Here is a 23,646-nt window from a genome sequence, read left to right as displayed (position 1 = left end):
CCCCCTACTCCTTTACAGGTAGGAAACATATGAGAAATGCTAAGTGATGAGCCAGCTCTGCATGAGGTGACCTCTCACCAGCCCACATGTAGTTTTCAGTATGGGCACTGCAGAGCAGGGCCCTCCCCCCCCCCCCCACACACACACACAACTTCAGTGTCAATGGAAAAACAGGCCTCATTCACTGCCAGAGACTCGTCAAGAGCTGCTGACTGTGTCACGTCACGGGAGGATTGAGTGAAGATAAGAGGTGTGCCAAACCGGATGACCATCACCTGTGACCCCAGCGCTCAGGTGGCTGGGGCAGGTCCAAAACTAAAGGGGGTTGGCAAGTGGCCCAGCAGTTAGGGTGGCTGCTACCAAGCCTGGTGTCCCGAGTCTAATACCGAGGCCCACACAGTGGAAGAAGAGAAACAACTTCTCCAAAGGAGAGAGCCAGCTCTTTCAGATTGTCCTCTGACTTAACCATACCTGTTGTGCGTGAGTGCACATATATATATACTGCCACACACACTACACACACATACACACATGCACACAAATGCACTAGTTAAATATTGGGGCTGGAGGGATGGCTCAGCAGTTAAGAGCACTTACTGGTTTAAGAGACCCAGAGTTTGGTTCTGTAACTCTGCCTTTAGGGTATCCAGTGCCTTCTTCTGGCCTGCACAGGCCTCTGCAAACACATGCACATACATACACACAGACGTGTATAGACATAATTAAAAATAAATCTACTTATAATGTAATAAAGGGAACAATGGCTCACTGGGTAAAGGCACTTGCTATCAGGTTCAGCAACCTCCGAGCTTCCATTCTAGAGCCTCGGAGATGGTCTGCATGCCACACTTGTGACTGATCACATATTGCGTGTTGGGTAGGAAGCTGTACCTCTGGGTGACATTGACATGTTTGTGTTAGCAAATTTGGATCCATTATGACAGCTGATGGATGGGAATTACAGCAATGTAGAGATAACAGCCATCTGGAGTGACAGGAAGATGGGGTTTCCTGGCCAGGGTGCTCTTCCTCAGGACAGGACCTCATGGGTGGTGCTCACACAGTGCAGAAGATGGGAGGAACCCTTAAATCTCGTCATCTTTCACCAACAGAACAGACATCCTGCTCCTGAAACTGTCTGTGGTTGTGGGCCGAGAGGTGTTCTATGCTGCCCTGTGGGGGAGTGTTCTGACAAGCCCTTCCATCCGCCTCCCTGCCTCCTTGTTTGTGGTGAACCACATCAGCAGGGACTCACCAGGCAAGGAGCAGAAGTACATGCTGGGTACTGATTACCAGCTCACGGTAGGTGCCTTGCTCCCCGAGAGAGATGGATGTGGCTTCTCCATCAGGGAGAAGGGGGCAGTGGAGACATTGCAGGACTGAGTGTGTGTAATGGTGAGCTGCCAAGCAGGGTGAGGGGCAGCGGCCAAACCCAGGGATGGTTTGCTTTCCCTTTAATATGTTATCCTTATTTGTGTATGTGTAAGAGAATGAAAAAGAGAGATGGACACACTGACAGACAGAGAAAGAGATATTGAGAATGAATGTGTACCAAAGAATCCAGAAGAAAATATTGCCACCCTGATTGCTGACATGGGTACTGGGAACTAAACTCAGGTCCTGTCCTGTGAAAGAGCAGCACAGACTCTGCCCACTGAGCCAACTCTCCCGCCCTGGTGGCATGGCTCTTCAGCGGCCAATGGCTGCATGCATAGGTACTCATAAGCCTCTGCTGGGGTCCCTGCTCTGCTCTAGCCTTGTTTCCTCCCATGCCCTGCGTCCCTCCCTCTTTATTCATCTTGAAACTGCCTCCTCCCCTGCTCCAGTGTCCTGATGACTCCTGGCTCTGTTTTCCGCCCTGGTCAGTCGTCTTTGGCTGCCCTCATACCTAAAGGTCAGGGTTCCCCAGCCTCCATTTCCAGGCCCTTGAAGGTAATCTGCCTTCCCTGGCAGCCACAAACCTTCTCATGAATTTTTGTAGTGTGAGCCTCCCAGACCTTTATGTTTCCCAACATAAAGGATCCTGTGCTTGACAACATGCAGCCTATCACCACCTGGTAGTGGACCCACACTTTAAACAATGTTTCCAGATTAAACCAATGGGTTACAAAGTCTGGAGCTAACAGGCATTGCTGTCTGCAGAGGGCTGGTAGAACTTTCCCACAGGGTCTTTCTCAGGACCACCTGATAGAATTGAAGAGCCCATTGGATTGTGATTGGATATCAGAGATCCCTGTGTGCGTGTGTCCCCTTCTTTTCTGCCCTGAATCTGGCTTATTTGACCTGCCTAAGTCTCTCTTGGGCCAGCAGTCTTCCCACTGGCTACATCCACCCCACTCTCACCCGCTCTTTATCAGTTGCTAAGAGATGCTTTTTGTAAAGAAAACCACCTATCTTGTGCTTGTATGCTCTGTGGCTCACACAGTCCCAGTTCAGGACTTTCTAGTTGTCAGCTCCCAGCTGATCACTCACCTGTTCTCTCCTAAGACTGCTCTTAACCCTACAACGTCCCACAAGCCTTTGTGGTTTTCAGCTTCAGTGCACCCGTCACCTCCTGAGGCACTGAGAGATGCCTTTATTAGAGAGGACACTTGGTGTGTACTGCCTTGACTTGGGATCACCTGGACCATGTGTCTTCCTTTGGATTTACATGAGGTTCCTGTTGTCACATAGCCCTGTAGTCCCTCGAGCTCAAAGCCCTGTTATCATCTCCTGTGTGGCCTAATGCCATGTCAAGACTCCCAGCCTAAGTTACTTGGTTTTTATGGCTACATAGCATTGATGCAGAGAGTATCAGGTGTCTTTGGAACAAGCACTGTGATTTGTCGTTTCAGGTGAGATCCCTGTGTGCTTCACTACTAGACGCCAATGTTCTTGTACAGAGAAATAATCTGGAAATCATTCTGTTTTTCTTCCCATTTTATACCTGTCTGGTGAGTTGTATTTGCCTTCTGAACACTTCCCTGTCACTTCAAAGGCAAAGGCAGGTGCTGGTGTCGTAACAGTTTAGTCACAGAGACTACTCAGCCGCTTGGCAGTCTCTGCTCACCTCAGCCCATCGACCTTTTCTCATTCTGTGGGCATTGTGTGACATCTCCTGGGAAGAGGTGAACAGATGTCTCTTTATGCCAGATAGAGTAGCAACAGACAACTAGAGGATGATGTCACCTAGACCCAGCTTGGTGGGGCTGATGAGTCGATGGTTTTGTTAGGGTCACTAACAGGAATGTGGGTGACTCAGAGGGAAGGGTCTACCCTGGCATTGCAGAGACACAGAGGCCCCCTGGATACTCCTGTGAGACTCAACAACCTTCATGGAAGAATCTCCTCCCCGGTAGCTACACTTCTTATATAGCACTAGGAAGGGACCTTGTGAATCTGATAACTCCCTTAAAGTCTCCTGAGCTTGCTGCACCTTAGTCTATCCCTCCAGATGGAATGAATGCCAGCAGGCAGGCGTTGACTGACTCCTTTTGTGGGCTGTGTGGGGACAGCTAACTTTTTGGGGATTGATGATTAAGTAAAGCCATATGTCAAAAAGTCAGGAGCCTACTTAGCATTCCCTTGAGGTAATGCTTTCTCCATCTTTCTGCTAGGACCCTGATGAGAGAGCCATCCCTCTGCTCAGACAGGACGTTGTACACATTCTCTCGGCTGCCACCCAGACACTGCTGAGAAGGGACATGTCTCTCAATAGAAGACTCTACGCCTGGTTACTAGGTACTGAGCAGTGTGTGTGAGTGTGTGCCTCAGTGCTGCTTTGTGGGCTAAATGATGCCCTTCATGGTGTCTCTGAATCATGACTCGCAAAGGCAGCAATGCCTAACACAGCCCTGGTCCATTGAGGTTGGATTCCTGCAGGAGCTGTGATTATCTGCAGCTTTGCTTTTGTTTTGTTTTGTTTTGTTTTGTTTTGTTTTGTTTTGTTTTGTTTTGTTTTGTTTTGAAGAAAAGTGAGGTTTGTACTTGGGAGGCAGAGACAGGTGGATTTCTGAGTTGAAGGCCGGCCTGCTGTACACTGGTGTACAGAGTGAGTTCCAGGACAGCCAGGGCTACACAGAGAAACCCTGTCTCGAAAAAAAACAAAAAAACAAACAAAAAAAAAAGTGAGGTTTTAAAATTCCAGATGAGTTTTGTTTCAAGAGCCAGGCGGAAGTGCCAGAAATCTCTAGCTGAATTATATTTAATGAGAAGCCAGGTGTGATGGAACATTTGTATTTACCAAAGGGCAAGGGGGAGGCTGAGGCAGGAGGGTTACAAGTTTGGGGCTAAGCCAAGCTGCATAGTAAGACCCTATCTCAAAATCAAATTAAAAAACAGGGCTGTAGCCGAGCAGTAGGGCCTTCCTTGGCATGTTCAAAGCCTGGGTCTGATCCTCAGTACAAAGAAAAGAGGAAGATGGCCAAGGCAGAAGCCTGTGCTGTGTGCTCCATGGGGAAGTTTCATGGGCTGCGGTTCATTCGGAGGAAGCCCCAGAACATTGTGAGATCCGTGTGAGGGTTGGGGAGGGGGACACAGGGAGTGATTTGCATAACAGATGAAGAGAATCCCTGGTCTGCATCTCTGCATAGTGTTTATGTGGACAGCTTGCAAACTTGTAGGCAGCAAGCCCTTGGCTGTTGCTTGAAACACTCCCAGGAACAGAGCTCAGGGAAGTAGAGGCTGAAGGAAAGCATTTTCATGTACAAGTTCCCATATTTATGTATGTTCAAAAGAGAGCAGTGTGGACAGAACATGAGGCCTCAAGCATGCTAGGCAGGTTTGCAGCTGAGTCTCACCCACCCCAGCCCTCCACAGCTTCCCTTAATCTCCAGGATGTGGGCCTTTCCACACAGATCTCAGGATCCGCCTCCCTAGTTGTGAGATGTGCAGAGTCACTGAAGGAAGCCTCTACGATGACTCATGATGGCTTCTTTCTTTGTTTGGAGACAGGATTTCTTGTATCTCAGGCTGGCCTTGAATTTACAGTATCGCCTTAGACCTTTTCCTTCATATCCTCCAGCCTCCACCACCGGAGTGCTGTGATTACAAGCATCAAGACATTGAATACAGCATGGGGGGAGGGGAATGCAGCGCTTCATACACCCCCAGGTCTCTTTGGAAATCTTAGACTTTTTAAAAATTGTGTGTGTGTGTGTGTGTGTGTGTGTGTGTGTGTATGTGTGTGTGTGTACACGCTAGTGCTGATTGTATTTGTGTAAATACAGTGCCTGCAGAGACCAGAAGAAGTTGCCAGATCCCCTGGAGCTGGAGTTACAGGCTGTTGTTAGCCTCTTTCTTACCTTGGGTGCTGGGAGCTGATCTCAGGTCTCTGCAAAAACAGTATGTGCTCTTAACCATTGGGGCATGTCTCCAGGCCCCTTTTAAGGATTTTTTTTTTTTTAAAAAAAGGATGAGTTTGTGAGCACTCATCGGTTAGAACATGGGATTCTAGCTGGGTGGTATTACATGCTTTTAATCTCCCCCACTCAGGAGGCAGAGGCAGGTAGTTCTCCACTGAGGCCAGCTTGGTCTATAGGGCAAGTTCAAGGACAGCCAGCACCACACAAAGAAGCCCTGTCTAGGAGAAAAAAAAAAAGGAGGAGGAGGAAGAAGAGGGAGAGGAGGAAGGGGAAGAAAAGGAGAAAGAGGAAGAAGGTGGCATTCTGTTTATAGAGAAAGTGCTGAGCCTTGCTTATCTGTGACTAGGAACCTCACGTTTCTGCTTGTTTCCCAAGGATGGTCTTCCTTACCCTGAGGAAGGAACTAACTGATCCAGAGCCCAAAATGAGGGGATGCAGACAGGCAGGCAGGCAGGCAGTCTGCCTTGATTTCAGTTAGTGCTGGAGAAGTAAATCACCATGTAAAGATGACCTTTGTTCCAGTCCTTATAAACATGCTGCAGAAGGGTATTGAGTGGTTTGGCAAACTAGACCCATGCCCCAGGGGTGGGTTCTCCCTGCCTGCTCCTTAGCCAGGACATCCCTGTCAGATGTGGGCTCGTGGAGGGCACATCCTAGTACAGGTACCTCCCTGGGAAGGGAGACATGACTGGATCTGACTTTGGTTGTCTGTTGAAGGAATTGTACTTATTAAAATTCCACAGCAGGAAGATTTTGCCCAATACAGATTTTGCCAATATCTTTTTATAGCCTGTGGTGTTTATTCTTTTATAGGTTCAGACATTAAAGGAAATACCATTGTGCCAAAATCTGAAATTTCAAATTCTTACGAAGACCAATGCTCATACTTTTTTGATAAATACTCCAAGGATCTTTTAGTTGAGGTAAAAACATTTTAAAAAATGGAAATTTGACCATATTAGGGCATATCCAGCCTTTTTTCTTCCTTTCGGTTTTTTGGGTTGGGTTAGGTTTGGTTTTTCATTATTGCTGCTGCTGGTGGTGGTGGTGGTAGTGGTGTTATTTCTTTAAACCAAAGTGTCACGTTTCCCACATTGGCCTCAAACTCACTACATAGCCTAGGATGGCTGTGAACTTCCAGTCCTTCAGCCTCCCTCTGAAGTGCTGGTGTGTGCCATTGTGTCTGGTTTATCCCGTGGAGGGCACTGAACCCAAGACTTCATACTCGCAGGGCAGGCACTCTGTCCACTGAGCCCCACGTCTTCAGTGCATTTCTTTGTGAGTTCTCAAAGCAGACACTGGAGGACCAACATGTATATGTTATAGGCTGGGACTGGTCTTCATTTTCTCCCAGAGTGTTTAACTAATAATTCTGTCTCTGCTATATACAGTACCCTAATGTGTGCTTTGTGAACAAACACACAGGCTCTGGCCGAGATATTGCACCAGAAGTTCTTAGACACCGACTTAGAGGAGCGCCACCATGCATATCTGAAGCCTTTCCGAATCCTTGTCAGTCTGCTGGACAAGCCGGAAATAGGTAACATGGAAAAAGCCACTGCCTCGGGACAGATCTGGATCACTGTTTTCTGAGGGTTTAAGCACAGATGCAGTCAGCGCATTAGAGTCTTAAAGTATATGTTTCAGTTTCCGAGTTCTTTCAGGTTCCTGCTTTGGGGTGTGTGCCTACAGAGCATCCATGCTTTGCACTGTGAGACTGTTTCTTCCCAGTGTCAGGACTGCTGATGAGCCTTGGTTTATAACTGGTGAGGGGCCCCATACTCCTGTAGTTTTGATTTGTGACTATGAGCAAGCTGTTCCTCTGTAAAAATGAGAACATTTTACCACAAAATGGAAAAGGTGTTATACTCTACTTCTTATAGGACCCTTCTTACACATACTGTGACCCCTGACCCCAAGAAGCTGTTGAGGGAAGTGTCCCCTCCCTCTGTTGCTCTTCACTATCAGATCTGATGTGCAGTCATCAGAGCCCCATAACAGGACAGAGACCCCCATACACCCCCATCCGTCTACTCCATCGCAAGCTCAAGGGTATTGTCTAAAAGACCAGGGTATGTGTACCTTCAGGGCCTAAGAATGCTCTTGGCCAGAACAAAGAGCCAAGAGCATTCTTAGGCTCTGAAGCTCTTTGGTTGTTAACCAGAGTGCAGCACTGAACGTCTTTTGTATGGCATGGGCTCTAGGGCATTGAGAGAGGACAGTGATTCCTTGTGAAGGTGGAAGGGGCACCCCAGGTGCTGAGATATCTGTGCATTTGTGCTTTGGGTTTTTTGAGACAGTCTGTACCCTTCAGGCTAGCCTGGAACTTGATATGTAGCTAGATGGCCTTGAGTCCATCATCTCTTGCCTCTGCCTTCAAATTCTTAGGATTATAGACATAGTACTACATTCAGTCTAGTTTCCTAAAACTCGTTGCATGTATTACATACTGTGCATATGTGTGCACTCTCCTATGTGCTAATGCACACCTTGGTGTACATGTTGAGGTAAGAGGGCAGCTTTCAAGATTGGCTCTCTACCATGTAGGTCCTTGGAGTCACTCAAGTTGTTAGTCTTGGTGGAAGGTTGTCTTCAGCCACTGAGACATTTAGACAGGCCCTGCGTGCCTTTTTTTCCAGCAGTAATTTTGTTCTGGGTGACTTGCATGTGTCACGTGTCTCTGCACCTCCAACATGGAAGTGGGACCTCTTGTGATACCCATTTTACAGAGGGAGAGTAATTTGCCCCAGGTCACCCAATGCCCAAGCCTTCCTTTCAGGAAGTACTGCTGGCTTGGAAGTGTTGAACACAGATGCCCTGAGGTGCTGATCATGTGACAAATACGATCTTTACTGAGCCATGAGCCCCTGTGGCTTAACCAACCCACAGTGGGAGCCTTTCTTCCTAGAAGTGTCTGGGCTCAGATTCTCTTTTCCTCTCCTGCCACCCCCATTGTCTGACAATGGCTCAGGATAGATTTCTCTATACCTGGAAGTAACTCCGGCTCTTTAAAGTTGCATTGTAGCATGTCAGGAGCTTGCCATATGGTTTGGGGAGGTATTCAAAGAAGATATAGGGCTTAATGTTAGGGGATGTATGTTTCGTGCCAGAGCTGAACTGTGGAGAGCCAAGCAGCCATGCCTTTAGCTGGGCTCCAGGTCATGCTTTCTAGACAAGGGAAAGTGGTTAACGTCATCTCAAAAGGTTGTTAAGTCTGCTCTTCTGGCCAGCTTGGTTGTCCAAGGGATGTATCCATAGCTTAGACAAGGAGATTATACAGAAACAGGAGCCCGAGGTAGTCCTCTGTCCTGGGTCCTGTCCACTCTTTAAGCAGGCAGGCTTTAACCTGTCTTGTCTCCTCCAAGGAGGAGGGCTGCAGAGCTGCCTGTAGTAGGAAGCACTTGGCCCCTCAGGAAAACACACCAAGCTTGTGAAAAACAGTTCTCTCTCAGAGGCACACTGGGAGTCTGTGAAAAGCATCAAAGATTAAGTTGATGTGGGGCAGGCCAGTGGTAGAGCAGTTGCTCCGTGAGTCCACAGGTTTGGTCACAACATGGAAAAACAAACTCACGAAAGATGGATGTGCTGTTGCCATTTGCACAGCTAAAAGGCAGAGTTTTTCTTTGCTGAGAGTGGACAGGCTCTCATCCATCTGGGTATGCTCATGAGAAGTGAGCTTTGAAAACTCCCGCCCTGCGCTCTGCTCAGTAGGCCAGGACGCTGCTCTGACTCGCAGCTGGTGCAGTTACGTGGCTCCTTGTGGGAGTTCCAGTGTTAATGTTGCTTTGTGTTCTTGCTCTGGGTGGAAAGAGCTGAGAGCAGGGCAGTGGCTCCTTTTCTGTGGATGTCTCTCCCTGGTGGTGTTGGCCAAGCAGCTCACAGGTTTGGAACATGTCACCTTCAGTGGCCTTCACCCAGTGGAAGTTAGCTTAAGCCACTCACTCACCCCGCTGTGACCTGTCACCTTGTGTAGTCAGGAGAGCGGCACAGCTCAGTATGCCCAGATGTGACAGTGTCTCACACACAATGGCGCTGGCTGTTTGCCTAAGCGTTGTTCTGCTGCTCTTGCCATTGCTCTGGGTTACACCTGTGCGTTAGAAGCCTGTGTGGATGGAGGTGCTCCGTGTGCTTTGTGTGTCTTACTTGGTTTAACATTTGCTGGTTAAGGGTTGGGGACCTAGCTTATTTGGAAGAGTGCCTACCTAGCATGCAGGAAATGTTCGTTCCACCCAGCCTCTTACTGCACAAATTGGGCGTGATGGCAAAAGCCTGCTTTTTGCAGCACTCAGGAGGTAGAGACAGGAAGATCAGAAGTTCACAGTAATCCTTGACTATGTAGGGAGTTTGAGGCCAGCCTGGACTACAGACCACATCTCAAAACAAACAACATTTCAGTGTGTTGTTATCCTTCTCTAACTGTTTCTGTTGATTTCAGGACCTCAAGTGGTTGAGAATTTGTTTCTGGAAGTCATCAGGGCCTTTTATTCTTACTGCCACGATGTCCTCGGCTCTGACCTGAAGCTCAGCTACACTCAGAGTGGAAATCCACTAGTAAGGTATGAGCTCAGCTTCCGCATCCTCAGCCACCCTCTCCTCCCCTTCCCATGGTCCTTCTCCTCTGCTCTTCAGTATGAGTCATGTAGTGTTGAGAGGGTGGTCAGAGCATCCATGGCTGCTCCTTCCTTCTAATTGTGAGGAGAGCTTAGCCTGGCCCCTCCCTCGGCTACGACAGTGAATGTCATCCAGCAAAGGCCACTTGATCTATTATACACAAGTGATGAGGCCCAGGGAGAAGGGAAACTGGAAGATGGGAGGGAGGGAGTTCAGAAATGAGGGAGAAGAGACCAAGACAAGACACTGAAGGATGGTAAGATGCTAGAAGAGGTCTCTTTGAGATCCGTTAGGCAGATTGAACCATTAGCTCAAGGTCATCCTTAGCTACATAGTAAGTTTGAAGCCAGCCTGGGACCTTGAGACCTTGTCGATAGATAGATAGATAGATAGATAGATAGACAGACAGACAGTCAGAGCAAGCTACCTCTTACACTTCACTGTTAAACTTGCTTTCTGCCTGGATTAGTAATATATGTACAAAAATTTAATTCTCCTGTTTTCTTGTTTATTCATGGTAAATGTCCCAAGTAGTGTGTTATGCTGCTTTTCTCCACTCTGAAAAAAAAGAGGATTTTCTTTTCTTTCTTTTTTTAAACATAAAAGCAATAGATGTTTATGTAGAATAGCCTGATATTTGAAGCTATCAAAAAACAACAAAGACATTGTCTTCCATAATCCTTCACGGAAAAATAAAAGGTTCTCACTTCTTTCTAGACCCCTCCTACAAGTTTAAACACGTCAACCCCACCTTCCAGCCCAAAGACAGGGTTGCATGGTATCTTTAAGTACAGCCGTGACTAGCTCTCCACTGTTTGCTGTGGAATGTGCTGACCAGAGCGCCCTCCTCAGGGACCTGTCATTAAATAACTCCCAAGAGAGCAAACAGTCTTTTACTGATTGACATCACCTTTCACATGGTTTCCACCTTTTCCTGATTGTAAATAGTCGTGTATCTGTGTATCCATGTGAGGATTTCTGTAGCATTCTCTAGTGTGCTTTACTGAGCTGCAGAAACACATTTAAAACTTCAGCAATGTGCTGGATGTAGCTTAGTGGTGAAGCACTTGACTAGTATGTCCCAGGCCCTGAGTGCCGTCCAGCATCACAGTAAGTAAGGATCTAAGATAGTATCCAAATCTCCCTGCTGACCCTGCAGTTGGGCTGGGGAGCTGGGGCATCGTGCTGAATGGTATAGTCTTTCCCTAACTCTTTCATCTGTTTCTAAGGGGATCCATGAGTAAGGATACTGTTTAGCAGGGAGTGGTTTTCTTCAGGGTCATAGTGGCCAGCAGATTGCCCACACTCATGCAGGCAGTAATAATTGGATTCAGTGGGTTATTTATGGAAAGAAAAAATAGAAAATCATATACGAAGGTGGGAGGGGACAAGTTACAGGCAGGAGGGGGCAGCGTAGGTTTGGTCGTGCTACATTTCATATATGCATAACATTGTCAAAGAATAGATAGAAAGGTTCTAAAAGCTGTTGTTTAGGAGTGAGGCCAATGTGGAAATGCTTTCTGAGTCTGTCAGAGGCGAGAGAAGAGCCGGTAGAGGCTCCTTCGGACACTGCGCTCTGTAACGGAAATCCTCCATTGGTGTGTTCAGCCCATTTGCCTCTTCTACTTGCAGCACAATCAAAGAAAACAGACACGCCTCCGAGATTGTGAAGACGGTCAATCTGCTAGTCTCATCACTCAGCACAGACTTCCTGTGGGATTACATGGCCCGGTGTTTCGAGGAGTGCTTCAGGTGAGTGACGGTATGTGAACAGGGAGCAGGTGGATGGTTCCATGGCTGCATGAAGGCCGGTGTCTCAGCCCAAGTGAATCTCGGTGGTCTCTCCTGACCTCCAGAGTCCAGTGGAGACAGGGCTGGAAGGAAGTCACGCAGGACTCTAATAATAGGACAGAAACTGTCTGTGTCACAGGATCCTGGGCCACTTTATTATTCACTAAGGTCTAACTTTAGAAAGCCCTTTGCCTGTTCTCTAGTGTTGGGTAGTGTAGCTTCTGCAAGCCCCAGTGTTTCTCCTGGCTTAGGCAGTCTCCACTGCTGAACTTGGACTCTTCAGTCTTAAATCCTTCCTGAAGCTAGTGAGTGATGGGTCAGAGTGCTCATAGTTTAAGCTGTTGTGATGAGCTTTGTGCCACTGTTAATCCTGTGTGAGTCCCACATGGGCCCCTGACTCCTACCCATGTGTGTCCTGTGGCTACAGAGCGTGCCATGAACTCCTGGGCAGCCTCTTGAGAAGTAGCATTTTGTTTTCTTGCTGTGGGTCTTAGAGATAGCTAGAGCCCAAAGACATGCAGAGAGGGTCTTGCCCAGCATTGCATCGCAGATCGGTAACAGCGAAACTTAGAACCCAGTCACATGCACTATGGGCGTCCTACTTCTCAACTGCCCCTTAATGCCTCTCTGCCCCCTGAAACCTGGTGCAGGTAGCCTACCTGTTCTGAGTGGATTGCATCCAGAGCCAGCAGCAGGAGGCAAGAGAGGAGAGGGTGCGGTGCTCACTCGCTCAACTCCACTTGTTTCTTCTTTCTTTTGTCAGAGTTAGGATCAGATGTGTGCTTGGCCTCTGAGCCACACCCCTGCCCTTGTTTTGTTTGTCCATTTTGAAACAGATCTCACTCTGCAGACCAGGCTGGCCTTGAACTCACAGAGGTCCACTTGCCTCTGCTTCCTCAGTGCTGGGGTTAAAGGTTGATACCACCCTTGCCCTGCTGCTTGTTTGACAGTTTAGACAGAGTCTCACTGAGCTGCCCAGGCTGGCCTGGGACTTGCCACTCTACTGCTTCGGCCTCTTAAATATTTGGGATTACAGACTGTACCACTGGCATGGGGTAGTTATTTTTATTAATGTTGTGTGTTTACGTACATGTATGTGTATGTGCATGTGTGCGCGGTTTTGCATACATGTACACATGTGTGTTTGCGTGTGTGCATTTGTGCTTGTGTGTGTGTGTGCATGCCTGTGTCCATGTGCTACAGTGCTCTGTGGGTGTCAGAGGACCGCTTGGTGCAGTCCTCCCGTCCGCTTCTGCAGCAGGTCTACTTTGTGTTGATGCTGCTGCTTATTCCAGGCTCCTGGCCCATGAGCTTCTCCATGATCTCCATGGAGATCCTCCTGCCTCCACTTCCCATTGTGATAAAATGCTGTGACCAGAAGCAAGTTATGGGAGAGTTTGGCTTGTGGTTCCAGAGGGTGAGAGAATATTATGGCTTGCCAGGAGATGTGGCACATGCAGCCATGTTGGCAGGACAGGAAGCTGAGAGCATGAAGCAGAGAGTGAACTACAGATAGAAAAAGGACTTCAGCTCTCAAGGCATCAGCCTTAGTGATGTTCTTCCCCCAGCTGGGCTGTGTGGCACTGTCTGCCCAGACCTAAACCTGCGCAAACAGTGCCACCACATGCCCAAGACTAAGGGAAATGTGTTTCATTCAAACCACCACTGTCTAATCCTGCATATTTAGAAACAACTCTGGACTCCAGAGACTCCTACTCCTACCCAGAAATAGGTCAGTCAGTGAAGCAAGCCGTGCTTCTCCAGGGGTCACACAGCTCAGAGCCTGTGACCTCATGGGTGTCTCAGGGAGGAGTCCCAAAGTGTAAAGAGTAACCAGGGTATGGTGATGCACACTTTTAGCTCCAGCACTCAGGAGGTAGAAGCAGATGGATCTCTGTGAGTTCAATGCCAGCCTGATCTGTATACCAAGTTCCAATATTCCATAGCCAGGCCTATGTAATGAGACCTTTTTTCAAAAACAAACAAACAAAAAACAGCCTCTGGCTTATGTTGTATGACACATGCTGGTCCCTGTTCCCTCGGATGGGTTTTTGATTTGGTACTGGAGACTTGAGCCACACACAGTGACATCGCTGTATCTGCTGGGTGATGAGTTCACACCTGAACAGACAAAGTTCAAGTCAAACAGTTTGCTTCCAAGACATATTCAACAGGATGCTCACTAATACCTTTCCACACTGGTCAGTCTGTCACCAACACTGACGTGTCAGACCCACAGACACTGTCCTCCACTGCATTCAAAACAGAATAATTGATGGAAATCATATGGTGTTTGAAATCGAGCCAGTCATGTTTGCTTCTGCTTGCCATTTCAACCCCTGTGAGGCTATCAGGGCCATCCTGACTCAAAACAAAACCATTGTTTAATCCCAGCACAGGGAGGCAGAGGCAGGCAGATCTCTGAGTTCCAGGACAGCCTGGTCTACAGAGCAAATTACAGGACAGCCTGGTCTACAGAGCGAGTTACAGGACAGCAGGGCCATACAAAGAAAACCTGTCTTGAAAAGCCAAAAAGAAAAAGGAGGGGGAGGACAAAGTTTGCAGTGACTCTGGAGGGGTTAACTCTCTCTCCTGTGGTTAACGTAGACCAGTGTCGCAGACCAAGGCTATTGGAGAAGCCATCAGCCCTCCCCCCACCGTCTCGGAGCTCTGCACCCTCCTCGTGTTCCTCCTGGATGTGATTCCCTTGGTAGGTGCGCTAGACGCCTGATCTTGGTTTCTGTCCCAGCTCCCCTCAGTCTTCCAGTCTGTCCTGTTAACCCTGCGTTTATGGGCAAGTGGCTCCACACACACAGGACTGTCTCTAGGTGGGGTTTGTGTCTAGTGTAGATGGAGTCTCACAGTTCTCTTTTATGGTGGCCTCCTGCCTCCTGAGCACTTGTTTACCACTGAGCTATGCTCCCAGGCCTCTTGCATTCTTGCTGGTTTGTTTTTATGTTCTGTTTTGGTTTAGTTTGGTCTTTCAAGACAAAGTTTCTTTAATTCCGGATTGCTGGGATTAAAGGTGTGTGCCACTACAGCTGTTTTAATTAAAAGAATTAATTTCTGGGCCTGGATAAGATAAAGTATGGAAACCAGTTGGTGGACTGGGGCTCCAGTTTTTAGAGGTGACAGCGAACACATTGCTAGTTAATGTAGACTGCATGCAGCAGCTTTAGTCCAGGAGATGAATGCAGCTGAAAGCTTGGCTTGGGATTAATGTGAAGCTGAGACTCTGAGATGCAGACAGTCTGAGGTGCTTACTCCTCCTGTGTGGCCGGCTGGCCGGCCGTGGTAAGTAACTGCTACTTCTGTGTTCTAGGAACTCTACTCAGAGGTGCAGACTCAGCACCTCCCACAGGTGCTTCACTGCCTGCTGCAGCCTCTTGCTGAGGAGGTGGAGGCCCTGAGCTTACCTGAGCTCACACACGCCTTGAAGACATGTTTCAAGGTGCTTAGCAAAGTCCAGATGCCACCCTCCTACCTAGATATGGAGCCCATCAGCGGAAACTCGGTATGTGCTCCAGGACGCAGGCACTGGTGGTGCCTCTGAGGAGTGGGAGGGAATTAGCATGGAGAGCACTGTGGACAAGATGTGTAGCCACAGAGTTCAGGATGTTGAAGGGTCAGTGCAGATGATCTTCATTTCATCCTCTTCTGGATAGCACAGCCTCCACAAATGGCTGCACATACTGATAACTACAGCAGCCCTTCCATTTTGAGTTTGTATGCATGGGGCTTGACTCACTTAAAATGCAAATCAGAGAATGCCCTCAATTGGCAGGGTGGCTTCAGTAACAGAAATCAGGCTTCTCAATTTGAAGCTCAGAGCTCCTTTCTCTCAGTGCTCTGACTGGAAACTGCCTGACCCTTCACAAGCTTCTCCTGGGTTTGCTGGCCATCTGTAGTACTTAAGGCTTGTCAGAATTTTATGGCCTCCACCACATCTCTGCATTTAAATGGACATAGTGTTCTGTGTGTGCAGACTATGCCTAAGCTGAAGAAACAGCCTGTTTGGATTTAGGCCACCCAGATGTCCCCCTCCCCCACTTACCAGCTGCTAAGAGCCTCTCCTCAAATACACTACAGGCCGTGGAGGGTAGAGCAAGGCCCCACTACAGGCTTCAGAGGGTAGGGCAAGGCCCCACTACAGGCTTCAGAGGGTAGGGCAAGGCCCCACTACAGGCTTCAGAGGGTAGGGCAAGGCCCCACTACAGGCTTCAGAGGGTAGGGCAAGGCCCCACTACAGGCTTCAGAGAGTAGGGCAAGGCCCCACTACAGGCTTCAGAGGGTAGAGCTTGACTGCCTATCTGGGCAGCACGTTCATCGTAACCTGCACTGTGTGGCCACTCTGTCTGTTTTTCTCTGACTGTACCATGTACACTGGCATATCTGTTGTAGCAGTATCTACCTTGTAATTTCTGAATACCTCCTTGTGTGTGTGAACTTGTACAGTAACCATTTCCCATGACCAAGGTTAAGAAGGTTTGCAGTCAGGGTGCCATTGTCTCTGAAGGATAGAGTTTGAGCCATGAGCTGCAACTGAAGGGCCATGATTACTTCCTTCAAATCATGAGAGGTGCAGCCACACCAGGTGAACACTTAGTCTTTGAGGCTCAAGGGGAGCATTGAGGCAGACTGCTCCTTAGGGGTGAAAGTTCTGAGACAGTTGTTAGTGCTGTAGCCAGCACCATGTGGCTGGTCTGAGGGGAGATCAGACCACATGCGCAGTGGCATCTTCTCCTAGTTCTTGCTGGAGAGTGGGTGGGAAGGAGATGAGAAAGCACCTGGGTTCATTGGTTGTTTGGTTGGTTGTTTCAAGACAGGCTTTCTCTGTGTAGCTCTGGCTGTCCTGGAACTCACTCTGTAGACTAGGCTGGCCTCAAACTCCCAGAGATCTGCCTACCTCTTCCTCCCTAGCGCTGGGATAAAGGCATGTGCCACCACCAAGTGGCTGTGAAAACTTCTGGTTTTGGTCTGCAGTTGGCCATTGCTAGGTGTGACCAGTGAGTCCATGTGTCAGATGATCCGTAAGTGTCTTTGCAGGCTGGCCATCACTGGGGGTCGATGGGGCAGGGAAGGCAAGTGTCTAGAGAAACAACCACATTACTGTGGTTACTGCCATCAGCATGGTTTCCCCACAGCGGAGGAGCCTACGGGATGAGAGATGGAGCTTTCTTTGTCTTCTACAGAGTCCAGTAAAAGGAGGAAACAGTGGCATCAGTTTGGAGGCGGAGGCTATGGTTGCAGGTGATGAGGAGCCTTCCTTTGCCCCACTGAAATCTGAAGACAGTGGGATTGGGCTTAGTGCCTCGTCACCAGAGCTCTCTGAGCACCTCAGGGTGCCTCGGGTGTCTGCGGAAAGAGACGACATCTGGAAGAAAGACGGGAGCATGCAGGCAACGTTCCTTTGCATCCAGGAACTCATTGCAAACTTTGCCAGCAAGAACATCTTTGCAGCGTCACTGACTGTGTCTGGGGAGGAAAAGAAGCCTGAAGAGCCCCTAGGGAAGAACAACAAGGGCCAGACACAGAGCACCGAGCACTCTGGCAGGAGCTCATGGGATCCCAAGCCCATCACCGTGCCCCAGTTTAAACAGATGCTTTCGGACTTGTTCACGGTTCGAGGGTCTCCCTTTAAGATAAGAAGCTCAGAGTCACTGTCCTCTATGCCCAGCAGCCCACATAGGAGGGCAGCAACAGAATGGGACGTTGACCAGGTGGTCATTGAGTTGGTGGGCTCCAAGGAGGACTGCAGGGAGGCCTTGGCTGCTGCCTGCCACCTGCTGCTGGACTGTGCCACCTTCCCTGTGTATCTATCTGAGGAGGAGACTGAGCAGCTATATGAGACGCTTTTCCAGACTCCAGGTGAGAGAGTGATCCTCCCAGTGCATGCTAAGTCATTTGGGAATTCTGTGACAGGCTTGATGTTCAACTACACAGTCCTGTCCACTGGGAAAGGGGAAAGGAAAACCTTCCCGGTGCAAACGATCAGAAATCTAAACTTTTTGACACTGGTGCATGCTTTTGGGTCATTTTAGATTAGGGAAGATTACCCAGTAACTCTGCAGACACCCCCAAATCTGAAAACTCTGGGATCAGAAGCACATTGGATGCCAACCAAGCCTTTGATTAGGGGCTTTGTGCCAGCCAGCCGATTTCCTTTCTGTTCTGTAGCCAGCTGCATCAGTGACTTGTTAGCTTGCTGGCTTTGTGTCTGCTTCTGACTCCTGTGTCAACTGTATCTGACTTGGCAACTAGTTCTGTGAAGACCAGGCTGGCCTCAAACTCCCAGAGATCTGCCTACCTCTTCCTCCCTAGCGCTGGGATAAAGGCATGTGCCACCACCAAGTGGCTGTGAAAACTTCTGGTTTTGGTCTGCAGTTGGCCATTGCTAGATGTGACCAGTGAGTCCATGTGTCAGATGACCCATAAGTGTCTTTGCAGGCTGGCCATCACTGGGGGTCGATGGGGCAGGGAAGGCAAGTGTCTAGAGAAACAACCACATTACTGTGGTTACTGCCATCAGCATGGTTTCCCCACAGCGGAGGAGCCTACGGGATGAGAGATGGGGGAATGAGCCTGTAAACCTGCCTGGTTCACCCAGAGTCCGACTCACAGGAGGTACCCCGTATTGTTAGAGCCATAGCTGTCTGTCTGCCATGACTGCCATCAAAGCTGAGTACCTTAAACAACAGAAGTGCACTGTCTCAGCTCAGAACCAGAAGTCCCAGAGCAAGATGTAAGCAGAGACACACTCTATCTGTCTGAGCCTGGATGCAGTCCTTCCTGTGTCTTCCAGCAGTCCTTGGACCACACTCCAGTCTGTGCACACAGACTCCTCCCTCAGTGAGGACCTAGGCACAGTGGGCTAGAGATATATTACTTCTTTGTTACTGTGACAAATTATGTAACAGAAGCAACCTAAGGGAAGAGAGCTGTATTTTACCTCAGAGTTTCAGGAGATTGTCTTTGGTAACTCGAAAGAGACAGCAGCTGGGCAGCTCTGCCTCCTGTGATGGGACAGAGGTGGCAGATCAGGAAGACACTAGGGGCTGCCTCAGGTCTTAGCAGGCCACATTACTGACCTACCTCAGCACCCAGGCTTCAAAGCTTTCCAGAGCAGCACCAACAGCTGGGGATGAAGTGTTCAAACACCAGCCTGTTGAGACAGCGAGCTCCAAAGCATAGCAAAGGTCCACTCTGAGGCTTGTCCTAAGATGACTGTAGAAGGACCTTGTCAAGTATGTCTCCCCTGTAGTTCAGCTTGAGATGAGCACAGTGCTGTCCAGATGCCTCAGGTCACTGCTCAGAGTGGGTTCTGTGGTTCTTTGGGTTCTGTGGTTTCGTGGCATCCCATTGGGGAGCCACGCTCACCTGTTTGTCTCTCTTCTCTGGCTGGTGTCCTTTTAGGAGCCATCAATTGCAGTTTTCCACCATGGCTGAAATCCCTCATGACAATCTGCTGCTGTGTGAACGACTGCTCCCTCCAGAACATAGCCATTGCCACCCTGCTGGAAGTGATAAACCACTCCCAGTCCCTCGCTCTTGTCATCGAAGACAAGATGAAGCGCTACAAAACCTCTGGGAACAACCCATTTTTTGGCAAGTTACAGATGGTGACAGTCCCTCCCATTGCTCCTGGGATACTGAAAGTCATTGCTGAGAAAACAGACTTTTATCAGGTATTTCCCCCTGGGAATATGTGTATAGGTCCATGGCCTTTTCCTCAGACCAGAATTGTTGACTGTCACAGGGGCTGAGCAAGTCCAGTGTCATCCAGGAGGTTGGAGGGACCTGGGACCATCTGGTCTGTCTCCAAATCCCAGCTCCTGACAGTTTGCACATCTCAGCAGGTCAGGGCAGTAGCTTTGATGGGACAGTTAGGGTCCAGCACTGTGCAGTGCCAGGCTATGAGGCAGTTGAGGTGTGTTGACTGGGCAACTCCTGGTGGGCTTTTCCTTGGTCCAGCTGTGTCTGGTAACAGTGCTGATGGGTCTCATGAAGTAAGTGTGAATAGAAGCCAGGCTCTAAGGCAGGCTCACATGAGGGGAAAAAGCTCAGCTGTTGCTGTGCTTTTGTGGTCTCCACTCCCTTTTCCCTGCAGAGGGTGGCTCGTGTGCTCTGGAACCAGCTGAACAAAGAGACCCGTGAACATCACATCACCTGTGTAGAGCTGTTCTACCGCCTGCACTGCCTGGCCCCGACCGCCAACATCTGTGAGGACATCATCTGCCACGCCCTCCTGGACCCCGACAAGGTGAGCCTTGCATCTGTATCCTCTGTGCTATGTCCAGCGAGCTGCTGAGTGTGCCCCACTTTACCTGCCCAAGGCGGATTGTTCCCACCCAAGCTAAGTCTCTGCTGGGTTCAGTAGATGTCCCGACGAGCAGAGACAATCTGAAAGCAGGCTGGCAGGTTCCTGGGAATCGAGCGATTGCTTTTAGGGTCCTGATAGTGCAGTTGTGTCCATATGGAGGTTCATCATAGAACTCTGCCCTGATTCCCTGAAAGTCAGGACTTGCAAGTCTCTGGAGCTGTTTGTAAGAGTCATAGTTGTAGAGAGTTATTGGCCTCCTGAGAATTTTCTTCCAATTGATTGTCCTTGTTCATTATGACCCATGGGCCTGATATTTTGAGGGGACATGAAGAAATTGTGTTCTGTGTTTTCTTTGGATCACAGCTCTTGCATGTGGTTCTGGACACTGACTAATGCCAAGTCCTTTTTAAAAAGATTTGTTTTTATTTTATTGTATGTTTTCCTTGTATGCATACATGTATGTATGTATACTCTGTGTGTGTGTGTGTGTGTGTGTGTGTGTGTGTGTGTGTGTGTGCACGTACATGCCTTGTGCCCATGGAGGCCAGAATAGAACACGAAGGACACTGGTTCCCCTTGAAATGGAATTGCAAATGGTCATGAACACTACATAGGTTCTAGGAAATGAACCTGCATCCTCCATGTCTCCAGCCCTGGGCGCTAAATTTTAAACACATACTTCACTAAGCACACATCTAAAGCCCAGAGAGCTGTGCACACTTTAATTTCAGCACTTGACAGGCAAAAGCATCTCTGTGAGCTCCAGGCCAGCCATGGCTTTGCAGAGAGGGCAAGGGAAGTGAAAGGAGGCAGCACTTCCTCTTCTGCCCGAGGCTGCTCTACTGACTACTTTTGTTCTTCACATATTTTTACATTTAGGAATCTGTGTTTGTGTTTGCATGTGTGTGCGCGCACACGTGTGCATGTTTGTGTGTGTTCCAGCAACTGTGTGGAGGCCAAAGGACAACGTGGACGTGTCAGTTTTCTCCTACCCTTGTAGATTCCTGAGATTGGACTCAAGCTATCAGGCTTGGCAGTGAGCACTTTTTACCCCTAGAACCTGCACTCATTATTGAAATGACACTTAGAGCTGAGCCTAGAGTGACAGGAGTATGATTCCTTCATGGGAGGCTGGGGCAGGAGGATTCCAGGTTCAAGATCAGCCTGCACAACTTAGTGAGACTTTGTGTCAGAATTATTTACAAACAAACAAACAAGGTTGAAAGAGGGCAGGATGAGCAATTACTGGGCGGATTCAAAGGCTCAACCACTCTTACTTTAAAAAACAAAACAAAACAAAACAAAAAAAAAAACCAGAGCCTCGTGGTGACTCCCACAGAACTAGGATGAAGCCAAGCTCCTCCATTTCTTTCTTAATCAAGGGAACACGGTTGGAAGCTCTGTTTCGGTTTTCTGTGATCTGGCACCTGACACGAGAAATCCAGGGCAGTCGTGTGACGTCCCACAACCGCTCCTTTGACAGGTAAAGTAGTCTTCGTTGTGACCCACCAACCTCAGCCTAGGGTGCACTGCAGAGACCCCTAGACATGCTTTAGACTCCAGAGGGCGGGGCAGTGAAGCTGCCAGCAGGCTCATATGTGGGAGTCCATGCTGCACAGGACATGGTACCCATAGTCCTCCGACTTCATGTAGCCCAGCGTGAGACTCTTATGGGGGCTTCAGTGTGGTAGGAACGAGGGAGCCCACCCTCCTCAGAATCACTGTAAGGCTTTGCAGTTTGCTCAGATGAGTGGACACCCAGTGGGGATGAGACTGGTCTAGACCTCAGGCCACCTATGCCCAGTTTCACTTGCTACATCACTACCTGCATACTTAAGATGTATTCTTTGGTATATTAGACTCTGCTTTGTCTTTGTCATGTGTCCACTGTGTCTCTAAAAGCACAACCATAAAGCTAGGCCCACAGCCTGTCACTCACTTGGTGTGTGTAAGGCCAGCATGATGAAGCTTCCTGAGGCGTCTGGTTCAACAACAGGAACTCACTGCAGGCCATGGTGCCTGGCATGCAGGGACGGCAGAGTGGGGACTCAGTGACATCTCTCCCCACAGGTCCTTGTTTGTCGTCCTGGATAGCCTGGCTTGCACAGACGGTGCTATCAGTGCAGCAGCCCAGGGCTGGCTGGTGCGAGCGCTGTCCCTCGGGGATGTAGCACGCATCCTCGAACCCATGCTCCTGCTGCTGCTCCAGCCCAAAACCCAGAGGACCTCCATCCAGTGCCTCAAGCAGGAGAACTCAGCGGGTGAGCAGCCTCACAGTCGCAGCAGGGGAGGTGGGCAGGCCAGCACCACACTGCTGAGAATGCACACCGCTCACACACTCACAGAGCAAGTGACTGTGCCTTGGAAGCTGATGGGGATGGTGACATTTTAAGTGCCACAGGAACTAGCACTTTGAACTACTAGGTATGGGTTGCTGTTTTCACTGAAAAGTCAGTGCTTTGTTACTGAGAGAAAAGATTTGAAAGATGCAGTATCTATTATTATTATTAGCTATGGTCACCTTGCTGAAACTAAAACCTCACCCCTCTTAGGTAAGAGTCTTCATACCCTCTGGCCAGCATGTCCCCTTGCCTTCCTCACCCAGCCTCTGGCAGCCACCTCTATTCCTGCTTCGCCTCTGTGGGAGTAGATTCTGTTTTGGTTTTGGTTTTGGCTTTTTGGTTTTCCGAGACAGGGTTTCTCTGTGTAGCCTTGGCTGTCCTAGAACTCACTCTGTAGACCAGGCTGGCCTCAAACTAAAAAATCTGCCTGCCTCTGCCTCTGCCTCCCAAGTGCTGGGATTAAAGGCATGCGCCACCACTGCCCAGCTGGGAGTAGATTCTAAATGTCGCTATAAAAGAGATGGTGGGGTGAGTTATGTGAGTGGTCTGTTTAGCCACTCTTGGTATGCATGCACATTTTAAAATCCACACTGCATCCTGTCAAGATGTGAGCTTATCTCCCAGTGATACTTTTTTTTTCAAGTTAGTAGCCCACATTTAAATAAACACAGGGAAGCTTGATTGTCACTGGAGAAAACAATTCATGAATGTCTCCAGTGCACAGTAGAACACACTTACCAGTGTCCCTTGCTTAGCAGAGGGGTGATGCTGTGTGTAAGCACCATTGTTAATTGAGGTTCCTGGCACCTCTCTGCATAGATTTGTACCCCAAATCTGGGGTAACTAAAAATGTCACGGTCCCGTGGAATCTGGTCAGTTGTCCTTTATGTTTATCCTGGTCTTACAGAGAGAAACAGTGCCACCCTGAGGTGGGTGGAGGGAAAAGACATGGCCTACTCTGTGCAAGGTTCTTCCTGAGGGAGGAAAAGCTGGCTGCCTTCTCAAGGAGAATGAACTATTCCACGTCCTAGGAAATGGATGATTAGAGAACTATACACCACACCTTCTCATTACACTCTGCCACGGCATGTGTGTGAGAATAGGTGTGTGCAACACACACACACACATATGGTATGGGCACATGTGTGCCATGCACCTGTGCAGATGTGTGCCATATACATATGGGATGGGCACATCCGTGCCATGGCACCTGTGCAGATGTGTGCCACACACACAAACA

General features: G+C 48.9%; 1 protein-coding gene across 3 annotated transcripts in view; it reads left to right on the top strand.

The window, feature by feature from the left end:
- The window catches only part of Dop1b (DOP1 leucine zipper like protein B), a 100,447-nt gene that overhangs the window by 31,077 nt on the left and 45,724 nt on the right, over nt 1-23,646 (top strand). For all 3 annotated transcript variants that reach the window (XR_003709384.1, XM_028752509.1, XM_028752510.1), the window contains exons 5-18: nt 1,113-1,302; nt 2,835-2,933; nt 3,597-3,720; nt 6,156-6,265; nt 6,768-6,882; nt 9,778-9,898; nt 11,586-11,705; nt 14,352-14,454; nt 15,067-15,258; nt 16,937-17,612; nt 19,158-19,429; nt 19,852-20,004; nt 21,447-21,547; nt 22,135-22,325. Coding sequence is in view for 2 of the 3 variants with exons in the window: in XM_028752509.1 (XP_028608342.1) it covers nt 1,113-1,302; nt 2,835-2,933; nt 3,597-3,720; nt 6,156-6,265; nt 6,768-6,882; nt 9,778-9,898; nt 11,586-11,705; nt 14,352-14,454; nt 15,067-15,258; nt 16,937-17,612; nt 19,158-19,429; nt 19,852-20,004; nt 21,447-21,547; nt 22,135-22,325 (2,567 nt within the window). In the remaining variant the exon portion in view is untranslated. The remainder of the gene's footprint in view (nt 1-1,112; nt 1,303-2,834; nt 2,934-3,596; nt 3,721-6,155; nt 6,266-6,767; nt 6,883-9,777; nt 9,899-11,585; nt 11,706-14,351; nt 14,455-15,066; nt 15,259-16,936; nt 17,613-19,157; nt 19,430-19,851; nt 20,005-21,446; nt 21,548-22,134; nt 22,326-23,646) is intronic.

Source organism: Grammomys surdaster, unplaced genomic scaffold (genome assembly GCF_004785775.1).
Source record: "Grammomys surdaster isolate TR1022 unplaced genomic scaffold, NIH_TR_1.0 125925, whole genome shotgun sequence".
NCBI lineage: Eukaryota > Metazoa > Chordata > Mammalia > Rodentia > Muridae > Grammomys > Grammomys surdaster.
This window is presented reverse-complemented; position numbering and strand designations above follow the sequence as displayed.